Genomic DNA, 18,784 nt, shown 5'->3' with positions numbered 1-18,784 from the left:
GGGGTCGGAGCGATTCGCCAGAGCTGCGAGGGCGTCAGCTGATGCGTTCTCGTTCCGTGGGACCTTTGTCAGGGAAAAAGACGTAAATTCGCCAGATAACGTGCGGACCAACTGTCGATATGCCCCCATTCGCTTGTTTTTGGCGTCGAATTCGCCGCTGAACTGACTGACTACGAGTTGAGAGTCACAGAAGACCTGCAGGTGTTTGACTCCAAGCCCCAGGGCTAGCCAGAGTCCTGCAAGAACAGCCTTATACTCGGTTTCGTTGTTCGACGTTTTGAAATTGAGCTTCAACTCCTGTTCGAGGATTTCTCCGGTGGGGAATCGGAGTATGAGTCCGACCCCGATCCTTGATTTGTTGACGAACCGTCGACGAACATTGTCCATTGTTCCACTGCGGAGGTGGGTTCGTCAAGCTCGGGCGATAGTTCAGTGATGAAGTCAGCCAGGACTTGCGACTTCAGACTTGGGCAAGAACGGTATTCGATGTCGTACTTGCTGAGTTCGACTGCCCATTTCGCCATGCGTCCGGATTGGAGGGGGCTATGAAGGATGGTTCGGAGTGGTTGGTCAGTAAACACTACGATAGAATGCGACTGAAAATAGGGTCGTAGTTTCCGTGCTGCGACGATCACTGCAAGGGCCAGTTTTTCCAGTGTGGGGTATCTTGATTCCGCGTCGTTTAGTGCTTTGCTTGTGTAGAAAATGGGCTTCTCGTCTCCGCGATCGTCTCGGACTAACACCCCGCTGACTGCCGAACTGGAAACCGAGACATAGAGATATAGTGTTTCGCCGTCCTCTGGTTTGACCAAAACTTGATGACAGGTCAGATATTCCTTCAACTGACGAAAGGCGATCTCACATTCCTCGTCCCAGTGGAAATCCTTATTCCCGCGAAGAAGTTGGTAAAAGGGGAGGCACTTGTCCGTTGAGCGGGCGATAAAACGGTTTAGAGCGGCGATTCGGCCAGTCAAGCGTTGTACTTCTCGCTTGTTGGTCGGTGACGGGAGTCCTAGTATAGCTTCGATCTGCTTGGGATTTGCCTCTATTCCCCGTTCAGTGACGACGTACCCCAAGAATTCCCGAGAAGTTACTCCGAATGTACACTTCGTCGGGTTTAGTTTCATCTGGAATTGATCCAAGATATCGAAACACTCTGCCAGATGTTGGACGTGCTGTTCTGCGATCAGAGATTTGACCAGCATATCGTCTATGTAGACCTCCATGGTTTTGCCGAGCAGATCCGCGAACATCATGTTTACTAAGCGCTGGTAGGTTGCTCCGGCGTTTTTCAATCCGAATGGCATCACTTTGTAGCAGTAGGTCCTCCTATCTGTGATGAATGCCGTTTTCTCGCGGTCGGCTGAGCTCATGGCGATCTGGTTGTAGCCTGAGAAAGCATCCATAAATGAAAGCAACTGATTTCCATCTGTGGCTTCGACGAGACGATCTATGTGCGGCAGAGGAAAGCTGTCCTTAGGGCAAGCTTTGTGGAGATTGGTGACGTCAACGCAAACTCTCCACTTGCCGTTTTTCTTTTTGACCACCACCGGGTTAGCCAGCCAATCAGGGTACTGGACTTCCATGATTTGATCCGCCTTGAGTAGTCGTTCAACTTCGTCCTGGACCGCCTTGGCTCGATCCGGGCCCAAACGCCTGCGCTTCTGTCTGATCGGCTTGAACGTGGGGTCGATGTTGAGCTTGTGGCACATGACTTCGGGGCTTATCCCGACCATGTCCTTTGTTGACCAGGCGAATGTGGAAGCCCGAGATTGCAGGAAAGCGATCAGCTTAGTCTTTATGTTTTCATCAAGTTCGGCCCCGATACCGACAGTTCGCGAGGGGTCGGAGGGGTCAATATTCACCTATAGGATCCGACACTCCGGGGATTTGAGGCGATCCCGCTCCGGCTTTCGGGAACCAGTGAGATGGTCCCCGCTCTATAATTGCTATGTGGCCTCCGTCTTCCTCTGCTTCTTTTCGATAACAGAGCAGACTCTGGCCACCCTCTGGTCGCCGTAAAGTGTGCATATTCCTGTGGTAGTTGGGAATTTGAGGCAGAGGTGGTAGGTCGATGGTACGGCCTGCATCGCGTATATCCATGGTACGCCCAAAATAGCGTTGTAGATTGGTGGTGCATCAACGACTGCGAACTTAGTCTTCCGGGTCACTCCGCCAGCTCGTACTTGTAGTTTTACGTCGCCCATTGACATCTTGGTGACCCTGTCATAGCCCGTCAGCGTTCGAGTTTCAGGTTTGAGTTGGTCTGGTGTGACGCCCATTTTTTCTAGCGTTTGCCAGCAGAGTACATTGACGGTGCTCCCAGTGTCAATCAAAACTCGTTCGACGTCGAAGTCGCCCATCGAGACTTCGATAACCAAAGGGTCTGAATGGGGGTGTTGGATCCCTTTGGCGTCCTCCGAAGTGAATGATATCGGGTCCGAACAGAGTGAAGGCTCGCTCGGAGCACTCTTCTTTAGTGCGCGAACGGAGTCTGCGCAGTCCTCTGGTGGACCAAGTATCATGGTTATTCGTCCATGGGGAGGGGAATTGACCCGCTCCGGGTTTTGCCCCCTCTGTCACTTGGGAGGGCCAGGTAGTTCGTCTGCCTGGGGCGCTTCTTCCTGGTGATTCACGGGTGCTTGGTTGTCCAGCTGTTGGTCTGCGTTAGGTGGTCCACCATAGCCCCGTCCGCTGCCTGCACCACGGCCTCGGTTAGATCCTCCTCCGCGCCATCCCCCTCGGCGACCTCTGCCTCCACGGGCGCTTTTTGGCTGATAAGTAGCTTCGACTTCGCCAGAGAGATACTTTGCGTACAGGTAGTTCTTCAGGTGGACGCACTCTTGTGTAGAGTGACCGGGGTACATGTGAAAATCGCAGTAGAGTTCCTTCGGGTCAGACGGCTGCTTCTCTTGGCCGTCCACCTCGGAGACTGCGTGGATGACGCCCTTTTTTCGATCCTGAGGCTCGTGGTGCTTGCGGGGTTCGTGGTGTTCGGCCCGGTTTTTAGCTCTAGGGGGGTGCGACGGTTGTTCGTCATTGGTTTTTGCGGCTATTCGAGCTTCCTCCTCTTTGTCGAGTGCGAATCTGGAGGCTCGATGCAGCGCGTCAACGAGATCTTTGGGTTCGCGGATGTTGAGATCCTTCCGTAACGGTGATCCAGGGATCAGGCCCTTTCTGAAGGCTGCCATTGCTGCATCCTCCGGGACGTTGACCTTTGTCAGTTTCTCCTTGAATCTGTGCAAGAAGCTGGCGATGGGTTCCCCCGGTTCCTGGGCCATCTCCCATAGATCTGAACTTGTCACGCCTCGTTCGATGAGGATTCGGTAGTTCTTGAGGAAGGCCTTGGACAACTGGTCGAAGTTGTCGATCGAGTTCGGCTCGAGCCTCGTGAACCATACCAAGGCAGGACCGGAAAGGCTATCCACGAATAGCTGACAGCAACCGGCGTCCCTCTGTTCGTCGGTGAATCGTGCTTTTGACATGGTCACCATGAAGGATGTCATGAACTGGACTGGATCTTTGTCTCCCTGGTAGATCGGGAGCTTCAGCTTGACGTTCGGAACGGCAGCCCGTGCTATCCGTTGAGTGAAGGGTGATTGCCGAGTTACTTCGACAATCCTATCGATCTCTGGGGCTGTGCTGATAACTCGATGGAGGAGCGTGTTCATGCCGCTAATCTGTGACTTGATTTCCTCGAGTTCGAGGCAAGGTCCGGAGTTTGCGATGCGAGTGCCTGGGGCGTCTGAGCTCTCCTGTATCCGTAAGCTCGGATTTATCGGTCGAATACTTGACGTGGTCCGAGGAGGAGGATTCCTCCGCTCGAATTGTGCATCCGAAAAGTCGAGACGACGAGTGAGACCGCCTAAGTCGGGTGCTGGCGATTGTTCAGCGGAGACTTGTGATGGGGTTGTCTGGGTTACGACGGCGTCGACTCTGCGGTTGGTGTCGGAGATCATCTGGTAGATCTCTTTCGTCATGGAGCCGAACAAGATTTTGAAGTCTTCCATGGATACGACCTATGGATTATGGACCGCTGGCGTGGTATGAACAGGAAGATTCCCGTTTCGTGCACCGAGCTGCTGCTCTGTTGCGCGAGCATCTGCCTCGTTATGGGTTTCTCCATCGGAGGGCTCCTTGTCGATGTTGACTGGCTCTTCGCGAGTTCGCCCTGCATCCTGGCTGGTTTCCCCTTCAGATCTGACCCCGACTGGGAGTTCGGTGGAGGTTTGGGACAGGTTTGCCATTGTGTTCACGCGGTGACAAGAGTACACGGCAGTGACAGGCCTGGTCGATGCGCCGCCTAGTGTTGCGATGCTGTCCTGAGAAGGTGTGATGCCAGTGAGATCGGGCATGTCGGAAGTTGTGCGGTTTGCTTCGGAAACTTCGTTGACGATGGAAGACATGATTGCAAGGCTTCTTTAGGGAGAGTTTCCTAGAGAGTAACTTTTCTAGAGAGGATTTGCGTCCCCACAGACGGCGCCAATTGTAGAAACTAGGTTTCCACAATGAATTTGTTTAAGAGGGGAAACAAATTCAATAAGATAATCACTCTAGAAAATAGATCTAAACCTTGAAATTAGAAGTAGAGAAGAAGAACTCAAAGAAATTAGGGTTTATTGCTAAGAGAACTCGGTTATTGTATTCGATTCTGGATGATTTACAATGGAGAAGTCTCTCCTTATTTATACATGTGTAGACCGCTAAATATATTAACTTTCCTTATCGGACGAAGTGAGATATAGAAAACTGCCTTATTACTTGAGTCGGCCGCCGAACCGAAGTGGAAGTCGGTTTCTTTCTCTCCAAGACTGGACCTCGTCCAAATCGACTTCTCATGACCTAATTAAGTTTTTAACCGGATTTCCGGTTAAATAATCAATTAGTATTTCTGGTTTAGCTCGGTATGTCGGGGGTGCTGAATCCCGCACCAACAATTTTGTTTTGCTAATTTTTTTTTTTTTTTTTGGTCTGTAATTAAGCAATTCAGGCCGTCCTCATATTTGTTCTAACATTTCAAGCGTATGGATAATATAATGTGTAAGGTAAGGGTTTGAAATACTACTTTCATCGTAAAACATTGGGCTTTCGTATGTTAAACATACTTTAGTTTTAGTGATAGTTTAATTAAATACAAATCAGAATACAAAATTGTAGTAGACTAGTCTACTGTCCCAGCTTTACAAGGAGGAAGTGGAGAGCCACAAAGACAGTCGTTGCCAACAAACGCGCTTGCGGGAAACTTTGTCGCAGGAAGCTTTCCGAAAAGATGGTTCTGACTCAAGTTTAGTTTCTTTAGTCCAACCACCGTCTTGGGCACCTCCCCAAATATCAAGTTTCTTGACAGAACCAAGACTTTCAGCGCCTTATTAAACTCCAACTTCCCCATGTCGAATCGGAGTTTATTCCCCGATGCCCGGAACTCTAGTAAAAGGTCATCCGTCTGGTTCAAGAATGATGCGGGGCTTCCTGAGATATCGTTGTCCGATAGGTCAATGTAACCATAGTCGTTGAGTTGCACCGGCTTCAAGTCGTCAAAGCTCATCTTGATCCCACATTTTGCCAGCTTCAGCGCGCTCTTGAACGTCGACGAGATCACCCATTCGGGAATTTTTTTTAGGTGAAATTTGTTGTATGATAGATCCAGAGATGCGATGCCACCTATAGTGTTATTTAAGGCAGGGAACGGATCGGTTAAAAGATTGTGGGAGAGATGGAGACTGGTAAGTTCCGTCAGCTTGGCAAAACTCATCGGCACGACCCCAGAGAACCGATTTTTGGAGAGATCCAAATTGTTGAGAGCCTTCAACTTCGATAAATCGTTCGGGATCATCCCTGATAGATTGTTCTCGCTTAGTATGAGGTCTTTGAGAGTCGTTGCAAGGTACGTAGGAAGTTTCCCGGACAATCTGTTGCGGGAGAGATCAAGAGTTTCGAGGCTCTTCATGGATTTGAAAATACTTGGTATGGTTCCAGAGAGGCGGTTGCCACCAAGTTTTAGCTCAGTTAACCGAGTCATATTGGATATCGAACTAGGGATCGGACCGGTGAAGTGGTTTCCCACAAGATTCAACGCTACCAACTGGCTTAGGGCACCGATGTTGGCAGGGAGGGGACCAGAGAGACCGGTATATATCAAATACACTACACGTAGATTTGGTAATTTGAAGAGGAACTGAGGAAAAGAACCAGTGAGCTTACGTTGAAAGATGTAAATCGACTCGAGGTGCTGCACTTTGGCAAGGGACGGCGAGATAGTACTAGGGAGGTATTTTTTGTCATAAACGGCCTCTCCAGCGATATCGAGTGTGACGACGCGCCCACTCTCGCCGCATGCAATACCGTGCCAGGCACAGCAAAAAGTACCTTTCTTCCAGGAGCTGATGAGAATGCCCGAAGGATCTTGAGTTATACCTGCTTTGAAAGCTAAAAGCCCCGCCTCATCATCAGGATGACACCTTGCAGCTTCTATGGAACTTAAGCACTGGAGAAAGATAACCGCGGCAAAGGTGAAGAGAGTGAAGGAACAAGAGTTCATGTTGTTGTCTTGTGTTGAATGAGTGAAAGCAATTAGTAAGCTATTAATAGAAAGAGAGTGTGTCGACTCGATCGAGATGTGCAAGAATCAAATTTTGAAGTTCTCATTTCATTTTCTATTTCTTATCAAACGTGTTTTTTTTTTTCTTTTAATAAAATATAACCTTAAGAAAACAAGTTGACGTAAGTAGCGGCAATAATCGTGGTGGAAATTATCATTCACAAGAAAGGCTTAAAAATCACATTTCTATATATAAAGGGCACTATTTTGAAAATCACTTTCTAGATCTTGACAAAGTAAGAGATCTGAGATCCACGTGAGTCTAGTCTAAATCATATTTCGAGACTCAGAGACTGTATATTATTATTATCTATATAACATGTTCTTCAAGATGAAGCATTATTTTGACCAGGTAAGTTGAATGCGTAGCTACAACTTCATGATAACATTAACCAATTGATCACGTGAGACATGCTGAACTTGTTCTCAAAACAAAATGGTAGCTCCGTTACTATATATCTAGTTTGTTTTTATATTTCCTTTCTTTTGCTCTCCCTAATCTTCAACATTTTGTCTTCAAATAAAATTTAATTTCAATACTTTGCAGAAATAGAATTTGCCATTCTCGGATTCCATTTCTGATCCAACCAGGTTGGACCAACCCCATACCGAGAAACCCTTATGGAGTGGAGCACTTCATGAATCAATTGTCTAGTAGCAATTGTGAATTATGCATTGAAGTGAATCTTAATTACATAATTTGCTGAACAGATGCATAATATTATGAAAAATTAATGGATACAAATTCTTGAGCTGAAAATTGGAAAATTAAGTAAGTGGGTAAATCTTTTACATAAACATTATTTAATTGTTATTCTCTAAATTAGTTTTAGCTTAGTATTATAACACTAGTTGCTTTTATCTATAATTTTTTGGTTTAAATGTGAAACACTAGAAGGAACCAAAATAATTAGGGGAGTTTTACCCCTAACATGTGCAAAACTATATCGCTTCGTGAGTTTGTTCAAAATATAAATATCTGTTTAATTTGTGACTCTTTCTTTGCTCTTGTTTGCTTTGATTCCAAGATTATGCATATTCTATTTGACTTCTAGTAAGGAAATTAAAGTCACAGTTCGTGTCTCTACTTTTTTCTATTTTGTGACATGTTTGGATAATGAAGGCTAACAATATCTTTTCTTTTGCAGACACCCTCTACAGTTTCTGGAAATACTCAGCAGACCAAAATATGTTAATGCTGTAACCAAACAACAAAATGCTTTGTGGTACATTCTTTCCAACATGCATACTTGATCAACAGGTCAATTAACACCTAATGTGTACTCCACCACGATCTAGTGGTATCGTTGTAACACTTCAAGATCGAATCCACAGAGACCGAACAATTACACTATGAAATTATGTAGATTAAATATAGCTAAGACAAAAAAGAAAGTTTGTGTAACAAGTAACTATCAAAACGGAAAGTAAATAAGTGTTTTAAATCAAAATAGAAAACATTGGATGCAGGGAATCATTAGAGACTATGATCACGAATTTAGATGATTAGATAGGGATGCATTAAACACAATTCTTGAACTCAAATCTCGAATGTAAAACTAACCTACTGTCGCAGCGTTAGTTATCTATGCAAGGAATTGATTAAACTCTAAACCGTCGTTTGAATCTAGCAATCCTAGCAAGCAATAAGTTCAGGTTTGATAAGTTCACAAGGTGCCTTAACTTCAACTTTCGTTGGCTAAGGATCACTTTGCTCACCTATGTTCTTTTCAAGCAACTCAACAACACTTTTGGTACCCCGATGAATTAAACCTAAGATCTTAATCTAGGTGATCAATCTAGCTTAAGCATTAAGAACAACAATAGATCAAGAACAATAAGATCAATCCCTAATCTAACAAATCTAGCATCAATAAATCATAAAAACTCTTTCTGAAACCCTAAACCCAACAATGAAACTACTCAGCCATAGAGAAACAGAAACAGCAAATCAATGATGAAGATAACATAATTGAATTGCAAAAGAATAGAAAATAGGGTTTAGAAATCTTCTCCAAAGTGTCAAGAAGGATTAGAGATCTTCTCCCTTTTGCTCTCAATAGAAAATAGTCTCAGAAAAAAAAAACTTATGTCTCTGGAGGCCGAGCCTCTAACTTAAATATCAAAATAAAACCCTAAAAGCCGGTTTAAAACAAAAAAGGAAAACTTGAGTCGGGTACGGCGGGACTGGTTGATCCCGAATACGGATCAGCCGATCTCGGATGCTTTTCTGCTCTCACTCCATCTGCTTGCTAGCCCGATCAGTCTTCAACCAATTTAGCTCCAGATGCATATTTTCATCTCCAAAGCGCTCAGATTCCTTCCAAAGTCACATAGAACCTGTAAAGACTCACACAAGACTAAAAAGACTCTAAAAGCACACTTGGACTTAACAAAAGACTCAAAACAAATACAAAAACTATGGTTAAAAACCTCTAAAATGCAGACACATCAATACTCGCAACTATGAGAACAACACGATGAAGAAGGGTCGCTTGCTGGATGGAAATCAAATACCACTGCAGGCACTGAAGAACAAGTTCAGGTGCACAACAACACATAACTAAATTAGATTACCCTTTTCTTTTGTCTTGTTTGTGTTACCACTAACTGTTTTCTCCTGATGATATATACCAGTAGTCATTAATGCAATTTTGAATCCAACCTTGGTCAATCTGGCTCAAAGTGCTGAAATTTTGACATGAAGAAAGAAGCTGCATGGGGGATTTTCTCACATGCTTCTCATGATCACATAAAGTACGTGTCTGTCTTTTTTCTTTTCTTTTTTCACTTCTTAACATGCTTAATTATGGTATATATAGATGGTCAAGTCACAATTGATATCCATAGGTGTAATACAGATAGATGGTGGAGCAGAGCTGCATAAAACCTTTATGTGATACTCTGTCCAGATGTAAGAACCATCTTAAAGTGTCTGGATGGTTTGGAAAACATTTTGAAAGGCCGGAGCGGCTGCAGGAGACGTGAACTGATTGAAAATGGGGAAGGGCAAGACAATATTGAGAACCTGCAACACCACGAAAGCAATGAGATCTACCAGAAGGCTTTGAAGATTCTAGAGACGGCTTGAAGAGGATGATGAGGAGACACAACAATAATAATTAACCACCAAGGTGATAGATCTAGGCTTTTCGTTATACAAATGCCAATATGTTCCACCAAAAGAATTATGGAGAATTAGTTTCTGATGAGTTGGTGGTGCTGAATTCAATTTCCTTAAATCCCCAAACACTACTAGAAAAGCAAATTAAATTTCTAGAGATCTTAATCAAATGGCTAAGATTCAATTTCATGATTCTAGTAACAAGTCTTGTTTGGATTAAAACCAGAAAATTAACCATTAAAGTTACTTTTTAACAATACGAGATAAAAACTGATACTAAAACAGCAGGCTTATGAATCTAACAGTCTTAAGAGAATAATTACAATGACTTGACTCGGTAATGTCTCACTCACACAAACAACCGAGCCTTTCTTTCCCTTGACCTTCAAACCTCTTGGAATTTTGGGTTCTCACCACAACAAAGACCTCCCTGAAACTCCCATTGTTCCTATGATCACCCAAAATAAAGCACATAGTGCCCCAATGATTGATAAGCAGAAGAACCCCTTGTTCTTATTCTTCTTGTCATTGTTTCCTCCAGACTTCTTCCTCTTCACAGCTGAATCACTAGCTGTAACAACAACATTATTATTTTTACCTGTGCTTTTAGAAGCAAACCTGAAAAGACCGCCACTGCTTGACATTCTGACAAGGTTCACTTTAACAAATGCATTCTCTAAAGCATATGCTGGCTTTGCAGGAACCGATTCCAGGAAAGTCCATAGACTAGAAGCAAACTGACTTGACTCGCCTTTTGTTGCTTCATCTTCCTTAGTTATACTTGTACCAGAAGGAAGAGGGCTTATGAATTCAGATGGAACACCTGTCAAGGGAATATGATTAGGGAAAATTGGCCTACATATATAATATACTTACGATCATCAGAAAAGCTCTTTAAGCTGGCTTTATATATACCCCCATCCAGTGGCTTTGCCCACAATAAGATAAGATTTTAGTATGCAAGCGAAACAGAGGTATTCAGGAATCTGTTACCTGTACCAGGCGCCTCAATAAACCGGACAGCGGTGAGTCTGTCATTGTTTAGCTCCTGCATCAAGGATGATCCATTGTTTATCTGTCTGGTATAGCTGTTACGGAGTGGCCAGTTACTAGCTTGTTTCTTCCTTGTTTGCTGCTGGCACTGGTAAATATTAGTCTGGTCAGTCACCAGAATAGTATTACTTTGTTCAACCCCGTTTCCGAAATGAACACTGACAGGACCTGACTGAAGATTTGTCGCACCCAAATCACGGAAATATGAATCAGCATCAACGAAATCATTATCATTCAGGACACCGGAGTTCTTCTTGATGGCTTCCAGAGAAGTTGGTTCAGGTTCAGGTAGCAAAAGATCATCGATTTCCAAATACATATCTTCTTCGAAATTCACATGAGAGTCCAGTCCGGAAACCCCATTCAGCTGCATGGTTGGACCAGGCTGATCGCTAACCTGTCTCATCAGCTCTTCAATATCATTATCATCCAACTCAGATTGGCTAATCCCCTTGGCCCATAAGTTATTAGTATCAACATCAGCTGAAACAATAAGCTGATTTCCAGGAACATCTACAGGCTCATCAACATCATCACCCTCTTCAACCCATTCTTCTTCAATAAAAGGAGCTCCATATTGCTCACCATTCTTAGGACCAGACCCACTTTTCTTATAAATCTTGTAAAGAACATAAGCATCCTTAACATCTCCGCCACCGCACCTCTTGAGTTCCTCTTCGTGCAATGTGTACTCGTGCATGACCCAATTAGTCCTCTCACCATTAGGTGCCCTGCCTCTATGGAAAACAAGCGTCTTCTTCTCTCCAACCGGTCGAGAATCACACTTGATAACCCTATCTTTCCCTGTTGCTTTCCAATAGCCACGTTCAGTAGCTCTACTTGACCTACTCCCATGTTTCCTATCCCTCAAGCTGAAAAAGAACCATTGACGATCCCTAGTCTTATATAACGCTCTCTCTACAAAACATAAAGATTCCATTTTTTCGAGTCAGAAGCTTCTAAAAAAATCAAACCTTTCAAGCCATCGACCATATATATAGATATAAGATTCTTGAACTATGAACTCATCGAAGACAGAGCAAACCAACCCAGTTTTTTTTTTTTTTTACTTTCATGAAAAGTAAGTGAATTTGAAAGAATTCAAGGAAGGAGAAGACTGAAAATGAAAAGGGTACCAGGCAATTCCTCAGGATCAAACTTGTAGACATCAGTCTCCCCGATTGCTTCGACTCTGAGTTTTTTCCGGCGGATCTTTCTCTTGAGATAATACACAACAAGCTCCTCATCCGTCGGATGAAACCTAAAACCTGGAGCTAAACCTCCGTTCTGAGCCGTCAAATCCATCACTTCGTCTCTCCCTCCTCCTATTACAGAGAATTAAACCAAAAAAAAAAAAAAAAAAACCCTAAAAAAAGTTACAGATTTTTGTACCAAATGAAAGAAGAAGAAAGAAGAAGAGTCGTACTTTTTTTGTTAAGTTTTTTCATTTAAGTTAATTGGGGGCTTTTTTGCGTGGAGAGGAAGGTTTGGATTTGTGAGACGACACGTCGGATAAGTGCCTGATCGCAGAAAGCGTGAGATTCACGCGCTTTTAATACCAATATGGGCCTATCAAAACTGGGCCTTTCTTTTCCTCTGTAAATATCCAATAAAATTTTCATTTTGTTTCTGCAATTGACTAGAACACAACAGAAGTGTCTAGAGAGAGCTTTGGTCTGTATATATATTTTTTAATACAACACATTTTTGTATTCTCCAGAAAAAAATTGTATCTTTTTGTACTCTGTTTCTCTGTTGACAAATGAGGTATCTTTTTATAACTTTTGTGATTAATTTTGTTGCTATGAAAATTGTACTATTTGATCATGAAGTCGTTTTGATTTGTAAATGAGTTTGGTGAGTTTTTTTTTGGTTTTGATATGCTTTCGAAATTTTCAGTAGACATCCAACGGTAAAGTGGGCGCAAAGGTCTGATAAGGTTTACATAACCGTGGAATTGCCGGATGCAGAAGATGTTAAGGTGAAGCTTGACCCTCACGGCAAGTTCTTTTTCTCTGCTACGAGTGGACCTAGCAAGACACCGTACGAGGTGGAAATTGATCTGTTTGAAAGTGTTGATGTGAATGTAAGTACAAAAATCGAATTTGTTTGTTTGTGTGTGTTCTTGTAATCAGTTTTGGATCTTTTGGCGATTGTGATTTTTGGGATGATTGGTAGGAGAGCAAGGCGAGTGTAAGCTCGAGGTGTATATGTTACATGGTGAAGAAAGCTGAGAGCAAATGGTGGAACAGATTGATTAAGCAAGAAGGGAAAACTCCAGTGTACTTGAAAGTTGATTGGGATAAATGGGTTGATGAAGATGAAGATAAAGGTATAAGAATGATTACTTAACCCTGAAAGAGCTTAATTGTACTTATCTTAACTTATCTGACTCTTCAATTATTTGCCAGGAGGAGCTGATGATATGGACTTTGGAGATTTTAATTTCAATGTAAGGCCAATGATTTGCATGAAAGATTAACCATTAATTTCTTCCATTTATCGATAAGGAAACTAATGTTTTGTTGTTGTTTTATTTATTTATTAGAGTCTCAACATGGGAGACACTGATGACAACTATGGAGGTAAGGATTTGGACGTGTATCGGATCTTAGTTTAATGCTGTTTTGAGAAATTGAAGAAGTTTTTGTATTAATTAAATACATTTGAGGATTAGGTTTGGTTTAGTGATGAGATGTTTTCTTACAGAAGGTGGTAGTGATATGGAGGAGGAGACTACAGAAGAGTCAAAGGTAGCGGAGAAGATTGTAGAAGAAGAAGAAAATGCAGAGAAAGATAAAGAAGCTGCATCAGAAGTGAAGAAGAATTACGTTTGATCATCTTATGTTAAGATTGTCCTAATGATCTTGCAGCTTTCTCTTTGAACTTGATATGGTATATCTGACTTTCAGATATTTTGATGTAATGGTGTGAAGGATGATGTGGGAGATTGAAGATTTGTAGTATCTATATGTATTTGTCATAAACTAGTGTTAACATATAATGTGATTGCAAGTCGAGAGTATAAACATTAACGCTACAAAAGTATCCAGTCATGTTGTGTACTGATATGGTTTTATATTTGAACCATCTTCTTGTTAAAATTTAATCTTGTAAACTGATCCTGTAAACAAAAATGCCTTATGGTGTTTAAAGATCACAATCTAAAAAAGCCATTGTGAATGAACTTGATATATGAACTTGTTAAATTTAATCTTAATATTAGTAAATTTCTAATATTGTGTTTAAAGATCTTTGGAAACAACTTGATATATGACTAAAATCTTCTAAAAATACAGTTTGAAAGATCCATGATTTTATTTATTACCATTAATATATCAATTATCAATTTGGAATATCTCCAATTAAGGTTGCACCCAATATTTAGGTGTAACCATTAATATATGAATTAATCTATAACCTATCTATAACCTATTTGTAATCATTTATAATTAATTAAAAATATAAAGTCTACAAAAACTATGTTGTGTACTTCTTTTTATTAAAAAGGAGATCATTTGAAATAACTCCGCGATTATAATTTTAAATTAAATAATATAATTTAATCACTATAATATAAACTATATTGTGTACTTCTCTTTATTTTATATTATAATATAAATAATATAAACTATGTTATGTACTTTTCTTTTATTAAAAAAAAAGATCATTTGAAATAACTATGTTGTGATCTTCATGATATATTTGCTCCACGATTTATGGATTTATTATTTATTATCTATATACTCCACGATTTATGGATTTATTATTTATTATCTATATATAAAGAGTTATCTTATGAAGAGTACAGGGTTAATGTATATCTTATATATAACCTATTAGTATGCATTTGTTACTGTAATCTATAGCCTAACAAAATGCAGCGTCGAGGGGCTTTTCATATTGGATCCTTGGGAACCATCACAAGTACGGCCGACCTATATTTGAACGAGAATGCTGTGTCGTTCAGCGGAGCCTAAAAGAAGGTGACTCGCGCAGACAGCTGACTCCTTTTCAATAGAAAGGAATAGCCAAACCAACCCAGCTAGCTGATCAATCTCACTAACCAAGAGAAAAAGACAGGATAAACGGGAGACTTCGCTGCCCTCAACCCTACTACGAGGATATAGGGGATAGCACAGAAGGATACTATCTATCTCCGTTAGCTTCTAGCTAGTTCAGTGGATAAGATGGCTGCGCTCCAGCTCCTAATGGAGTCTACCCTCTACTCTTCATTAGATCCTGTATTCACTCCGATAGTATCATAAATCGTGTTGATGCAGAGAAAATGAATGCATTTACATACTATTAATTATTGTTTTTTAGTCCAAAATAACTAAAAACATAATCAGGATTATGTTCCATCCCTTAATCTACTGGATTTTACGGAGCCCACTCATCCACGACAGCGGATAGGCGAAAGAGAATCAACTAGTTCTGATTCGAGTAGGCGAGGAATAGGGAATACTATAACCCTGGGAACCGGGGCCTGGCCATCCTTCGTTTGCGGTCGACGTTTCGGCAAAGGTTTGTCCGTCAACAGCTGAATGTTTCGATCTGGTTCGATTCATGATCGCATCTGCAAATGTTTTCCCGTGGGGAAGGAGGATATAAAACACGGCCCCAGTTCACCAAACATAACTCGAGTATCTTATCGCTAAATGGGATAGATAAGAAAGAAATAGAAAATATGTAGAGATAAAAGTAAAGAAGAACTAATCTAACGGTAACCATTTATATTTTTTATAAAGTCTACAAAACTTAAGTTGTGTACTTCCCTTTTATTAAAAGGAGGATGGAATCGATTTTTAAAATAAAAACGTCATTTTAATCAATTTTTTAAGAAGTCCATGAGCTATTTATCAATTTTTAGAGACGATTTAATTTATTGGAATTAGAGACGATTTAAGCTTTGCAAAGGCCAGCGGAAAAAGCTTAGGGCATCTCAGTTATATCTTCATACTTAGACTTTAATCAGTTCTCTTAAACAGATTATGTTTTTAAGGCATTTTTGTTGTTTTTGTTGTTGGGTTTGTTTAATGCCACGAAAAAGAACTTACCGTTAGAAGAAGTATATGAGTATTACAAAAAGTTGTGAGTTGAACCAAACGTGAAAGCTGTAAAGTTAGCAAAAAGCGACAACTACACCAAAGAAGGCTAATCGAAGAATATGTTCTTTGCCTATAGACTCAACAGTCAACACTACATTTATAATCCGATTATCCGAATGTAATAATATAATATCATATAACACACAAAATATATATATATATATATATATATATATATATATATATTATCAACTAATATAATCTATCTCGAAAACAATATTTTTATTTATGGACTAGCAAATAAAATATTTTTCTTCCGATAATAAAAAATAATACATATATATATATATATATATATATATATATTGAGAAAATACATAAAAATATCTTACTTTTCTGGTAGAAGAAAATTCAATAATAGAGCCGACCGACCTATGCCGGTGCAAACGCCACGCAAAGTCAGATGAGATAAAGGCCTTGAATGGAAGCCACATATTTGCGGAATTGATAAACATAGGCAGTGAATGGCGACGTAGGTGAGTGTGGATTTCCAAAAAAAAATACAAAAACGCCAATGAGTCACCAATCATAGCTTATATTCTTTAATATGCGTTTTTTGGGTTTTTTTAAAGTAAATTGTTTGTGTATTTCAATACAGCAATAATACACTAGGAATAGAATAACACACCTCAAGTTTGTAATCTGAGCAAAACCCAGCGGTCCAAAAATCCGCACCCTGATAATTTAAAAATAATAGTAAAAGTTATGTATAAAAGGAAAGAAATAAAAGTTATACACACATAAATATTCACACACTCTCTCTTATCGTTTCTTATAATTTTTTTTTCTCCCCACAAGATAGCAACTATCATTATTCTAAAGATAATTTATTTTATAGTTAAATTATTATTGTTATTACAAAATTATAAATTTAAAATTGTATTTTTTAGTTATTAAGAAATTTGAATTTAATATCATATTATTTATTTAAAAATTAGATATTGTTTTCATAATTTTTCTCCAACAAAATAATTTGCATAACTCAGATATTTATTAAAGTTATAATTTATGTACTTAATCAATTTGTATTTTTGATGGTTGAACTTTTTTATCAATATGTAAAAAAATATTACTTTTTGATCAACTATAGTATTTAAGATTTATAAATACAATTATTTTTATTATTAATTCATAACATACAATAATATACAAACATGCTAATTATTAATAAATTTATTTATAATATATATCCGGACTGCTTTTCCTTTTTTTACCATTCACACAATTAATACTGAACCGCAAATAGTTTTTTCACCAATCAAATATCATTCTGTACCGCTTATTTTGTATAAACCGCACTTGTCCCGCAAACCGCACGTACCGCAGTTGAACCGTACCGCACTCTAAAACCGCTTTCCCCGCACAACCAAAACCGCAGTTACCATTCGGACCCATAATTTGAAAAACGCACTTCCTTTACCATTCAACATTTTTATTACACATTTGTGGTTTTGCAAAATAGAAAAAAAAAAGTGATGAGTGCGATTTTGGGAAGCCAAATTAGCTATAGACTGCTTTTGGAAGCCAAAACAGGTTGTATATAGCGGTCGGACCAAATACGCAGTTGGTTATATATACTTTTAATTTTAAATTTTTGTTATTGTTAAAATATTATATATCTATTAATTTTCTTCCACTAATATATATACTTCTATGATAAATATATAAATTTATCTATCATTAGTATCTCTTTTCTATTCTCTTTCTTTTTCTTTTCATATCATTGTTATATAATATTAAAATAATATTGTATTTTAATAATTAGAGATATTAGGTTTTATACAGTTATGTTTACTTATGTTAGATATATATTTTGTATAAAAAATCTATAAAAATATATTACAATTATACCTTATGTTAAATATATATATATATATATAATTATTAATACAAAATAAATTAGAATATATAATTATATTAGTTATTAATAAAATAATATGAAATCCGCACTGTAAATAGTTTTTCACCAATCAAACATTATTTTGTACCGCTTATTTTGCATTAACCGCACTTGTCCCGCAAATATATTTGTCCCGCACGTACTGCAGTTGAACCGTACCGCACTAGTAAATTTTTTGTCCCGCACTACAAAATCCGCGGTTACCATTCGGACCCATAGGCAGTAAATGGCGACGTAGGTGAGTGCGGATTTCCAAAAAAAAATACAAAAACGCCAATGAGTCACCAATCATAGCTTATATTCTTTAGTGTGCGTTTTTTGGGTTTTTTTAAAGTAAATTGTTTGCGTATTTCAATACAGCAATAATACACTAGGAATAGAATAACGCACCTCAAGTTTGTAATCTGAGCAAAACCCAGCGGTCCAAAAATCCGCACCCTGATAATTTAAAAATAATAGTCAAAGTTATGTATAAAAGGAAAGAAATAAAAGTTATACACACATAAATATTCACACACTCTCTCTTATCGTTTCTTATAATTTTTTTTTCTCCCCACAAAATAGCAACTATCATTATTCTAAAGATAATTTATTTTATAGTTAAATTATTATTGTTATTACAAAATTATAAATTTAAAATTGTATTTTTTAGTTATTAAGAAATTTGAATTTAATATCATATTATTTATTTAAAAATTAGATATTGTTTTCATAATTTTTCTCCAACAAAATAATTTGCATAACTAAGATATTTATTAAAGTTATAATTTATGTACTTAATCAATTTGTATTTTTGATGGTTGAACTTTTTTATCAATATGTAAAAAATATTACTTTTTGATCAACTATAGTATTTAAGATTTATAAATACAATTATTTTTATTATTAATTCATAACATACAATAATATACAAACATGCTAATTATTAATAAATTTATTTATAATATATATCCGGACTGCTTTTCCTTTTTTTACCATTCACACAATTAATACTGAAC

General features: G+C 39.1%; 4 protein-coding genes across 6 annotated transcripts; 1 reads left to right on the top strand and 3 right to left on the bottom strand.

Moving 5' to 3' along the window:
• LOC104759632 lies at positions 1,950-2,525 on the bottom strand. The gene has a single exon (XM_010482541.1). It carries the CDS (start codon positions 2,523-2,525, stop codon positions 1,950-1,952), a length of 576 nt encoding a protein of 191 aa, XP_010480843.1.
• Positions 5,081-6,555, bottom strand: LOC104757651 (receptor-like protein 12). Its single transcript, XM_010480407.2, has one exon. The coding sequence runs from the start codon at positions 6,536-6,538 to the stop codon at positions 5,162-5,164; it is 1,377 nt and encodes a 458-aa protein (XP_010478709.1). The 5' UTR covers positions 6,539-6,555; the 3' UTR covers positions 5,081-5,161.
• On the bottom strand, positions 9,915-12,238 carry LOC104757649 (NAC domain-containing protein 13-like). Its single transcript, XM_010480406.2, has 4 exons — positions 12,202-12,238; positions 11,912-12,100; positions 10,716-11,693; positions 9,915-10,545 (listed from the first exon to the last, which is right to left on the bottom strand). The coding sequence occupies exons 1-4, from the start codon at positions 12,221-12,223 to the stop codon at positions 10,133-10,135; spliced, it is 1,602 nt and encodes a 533-aa protein (XP_010478708.1). The 5' UTR covers positions 12,224-12,238; the 3' UTR covers positions 9,915-10,132.
• LOC104757648 (uncharacterized protein OsI_027940-like) lies at positions 12,439-13,810 on the top strand. 3 transcript variants are annotated; one of them, XM_010480404.2, is made up of 6 exons: positions 12,439-12,542; positions 12,678-12,861; positions 12,954-13,107; positions 13,187-13,227; positions 13,324-13,360; positions 13,485-13,810. In XM_010480404.2, the coding sequence occupies exons 1-6, from the start codon at positions 12,538-12,540 to the stop codon at positions 13,610-13,612; spliced, it is 549 nt and encodes a 182-aa protein (XP_010478706.1). In that variant the 5' UTR covers positions 12,439-12,537; the 3' UTR covers positions 13,613-13,810. The 3 variants fall into 3 exon arrangements, with proteins under 3 accessions (XP_010478706.1, XP_010478707.1, XP_010478705.1); XM_010480405.2 differs by having other exon boundaries at positions 12,470-12,542; positions 12,675-12,861; positions 13,488-13,810; XM_010480403.2 differs by having other exon boundaries at positions 12,470-12,542; positions 12,675-12,861.

The sequence above is a fragment of the Camelina sativa genome, chromosome 17, assembly GCF_000633955.1.
Source record: "Camelina sativa cultivar DH55 chromosome 17, Cs, whole genome shotgun sequence".
NCBI classification, from domain to species: domain Eukaryota; kingdom Viridiplantae; phylum Streptophyta; class Magnoliopsida; order Brassicales; family Brassicaceae; genus Camelina; species Camelina sativa.
Note: the sequence above shows the minus strand (reverse complement) of the source record. Positions and strands in the feature narration are given on the sequence as shown.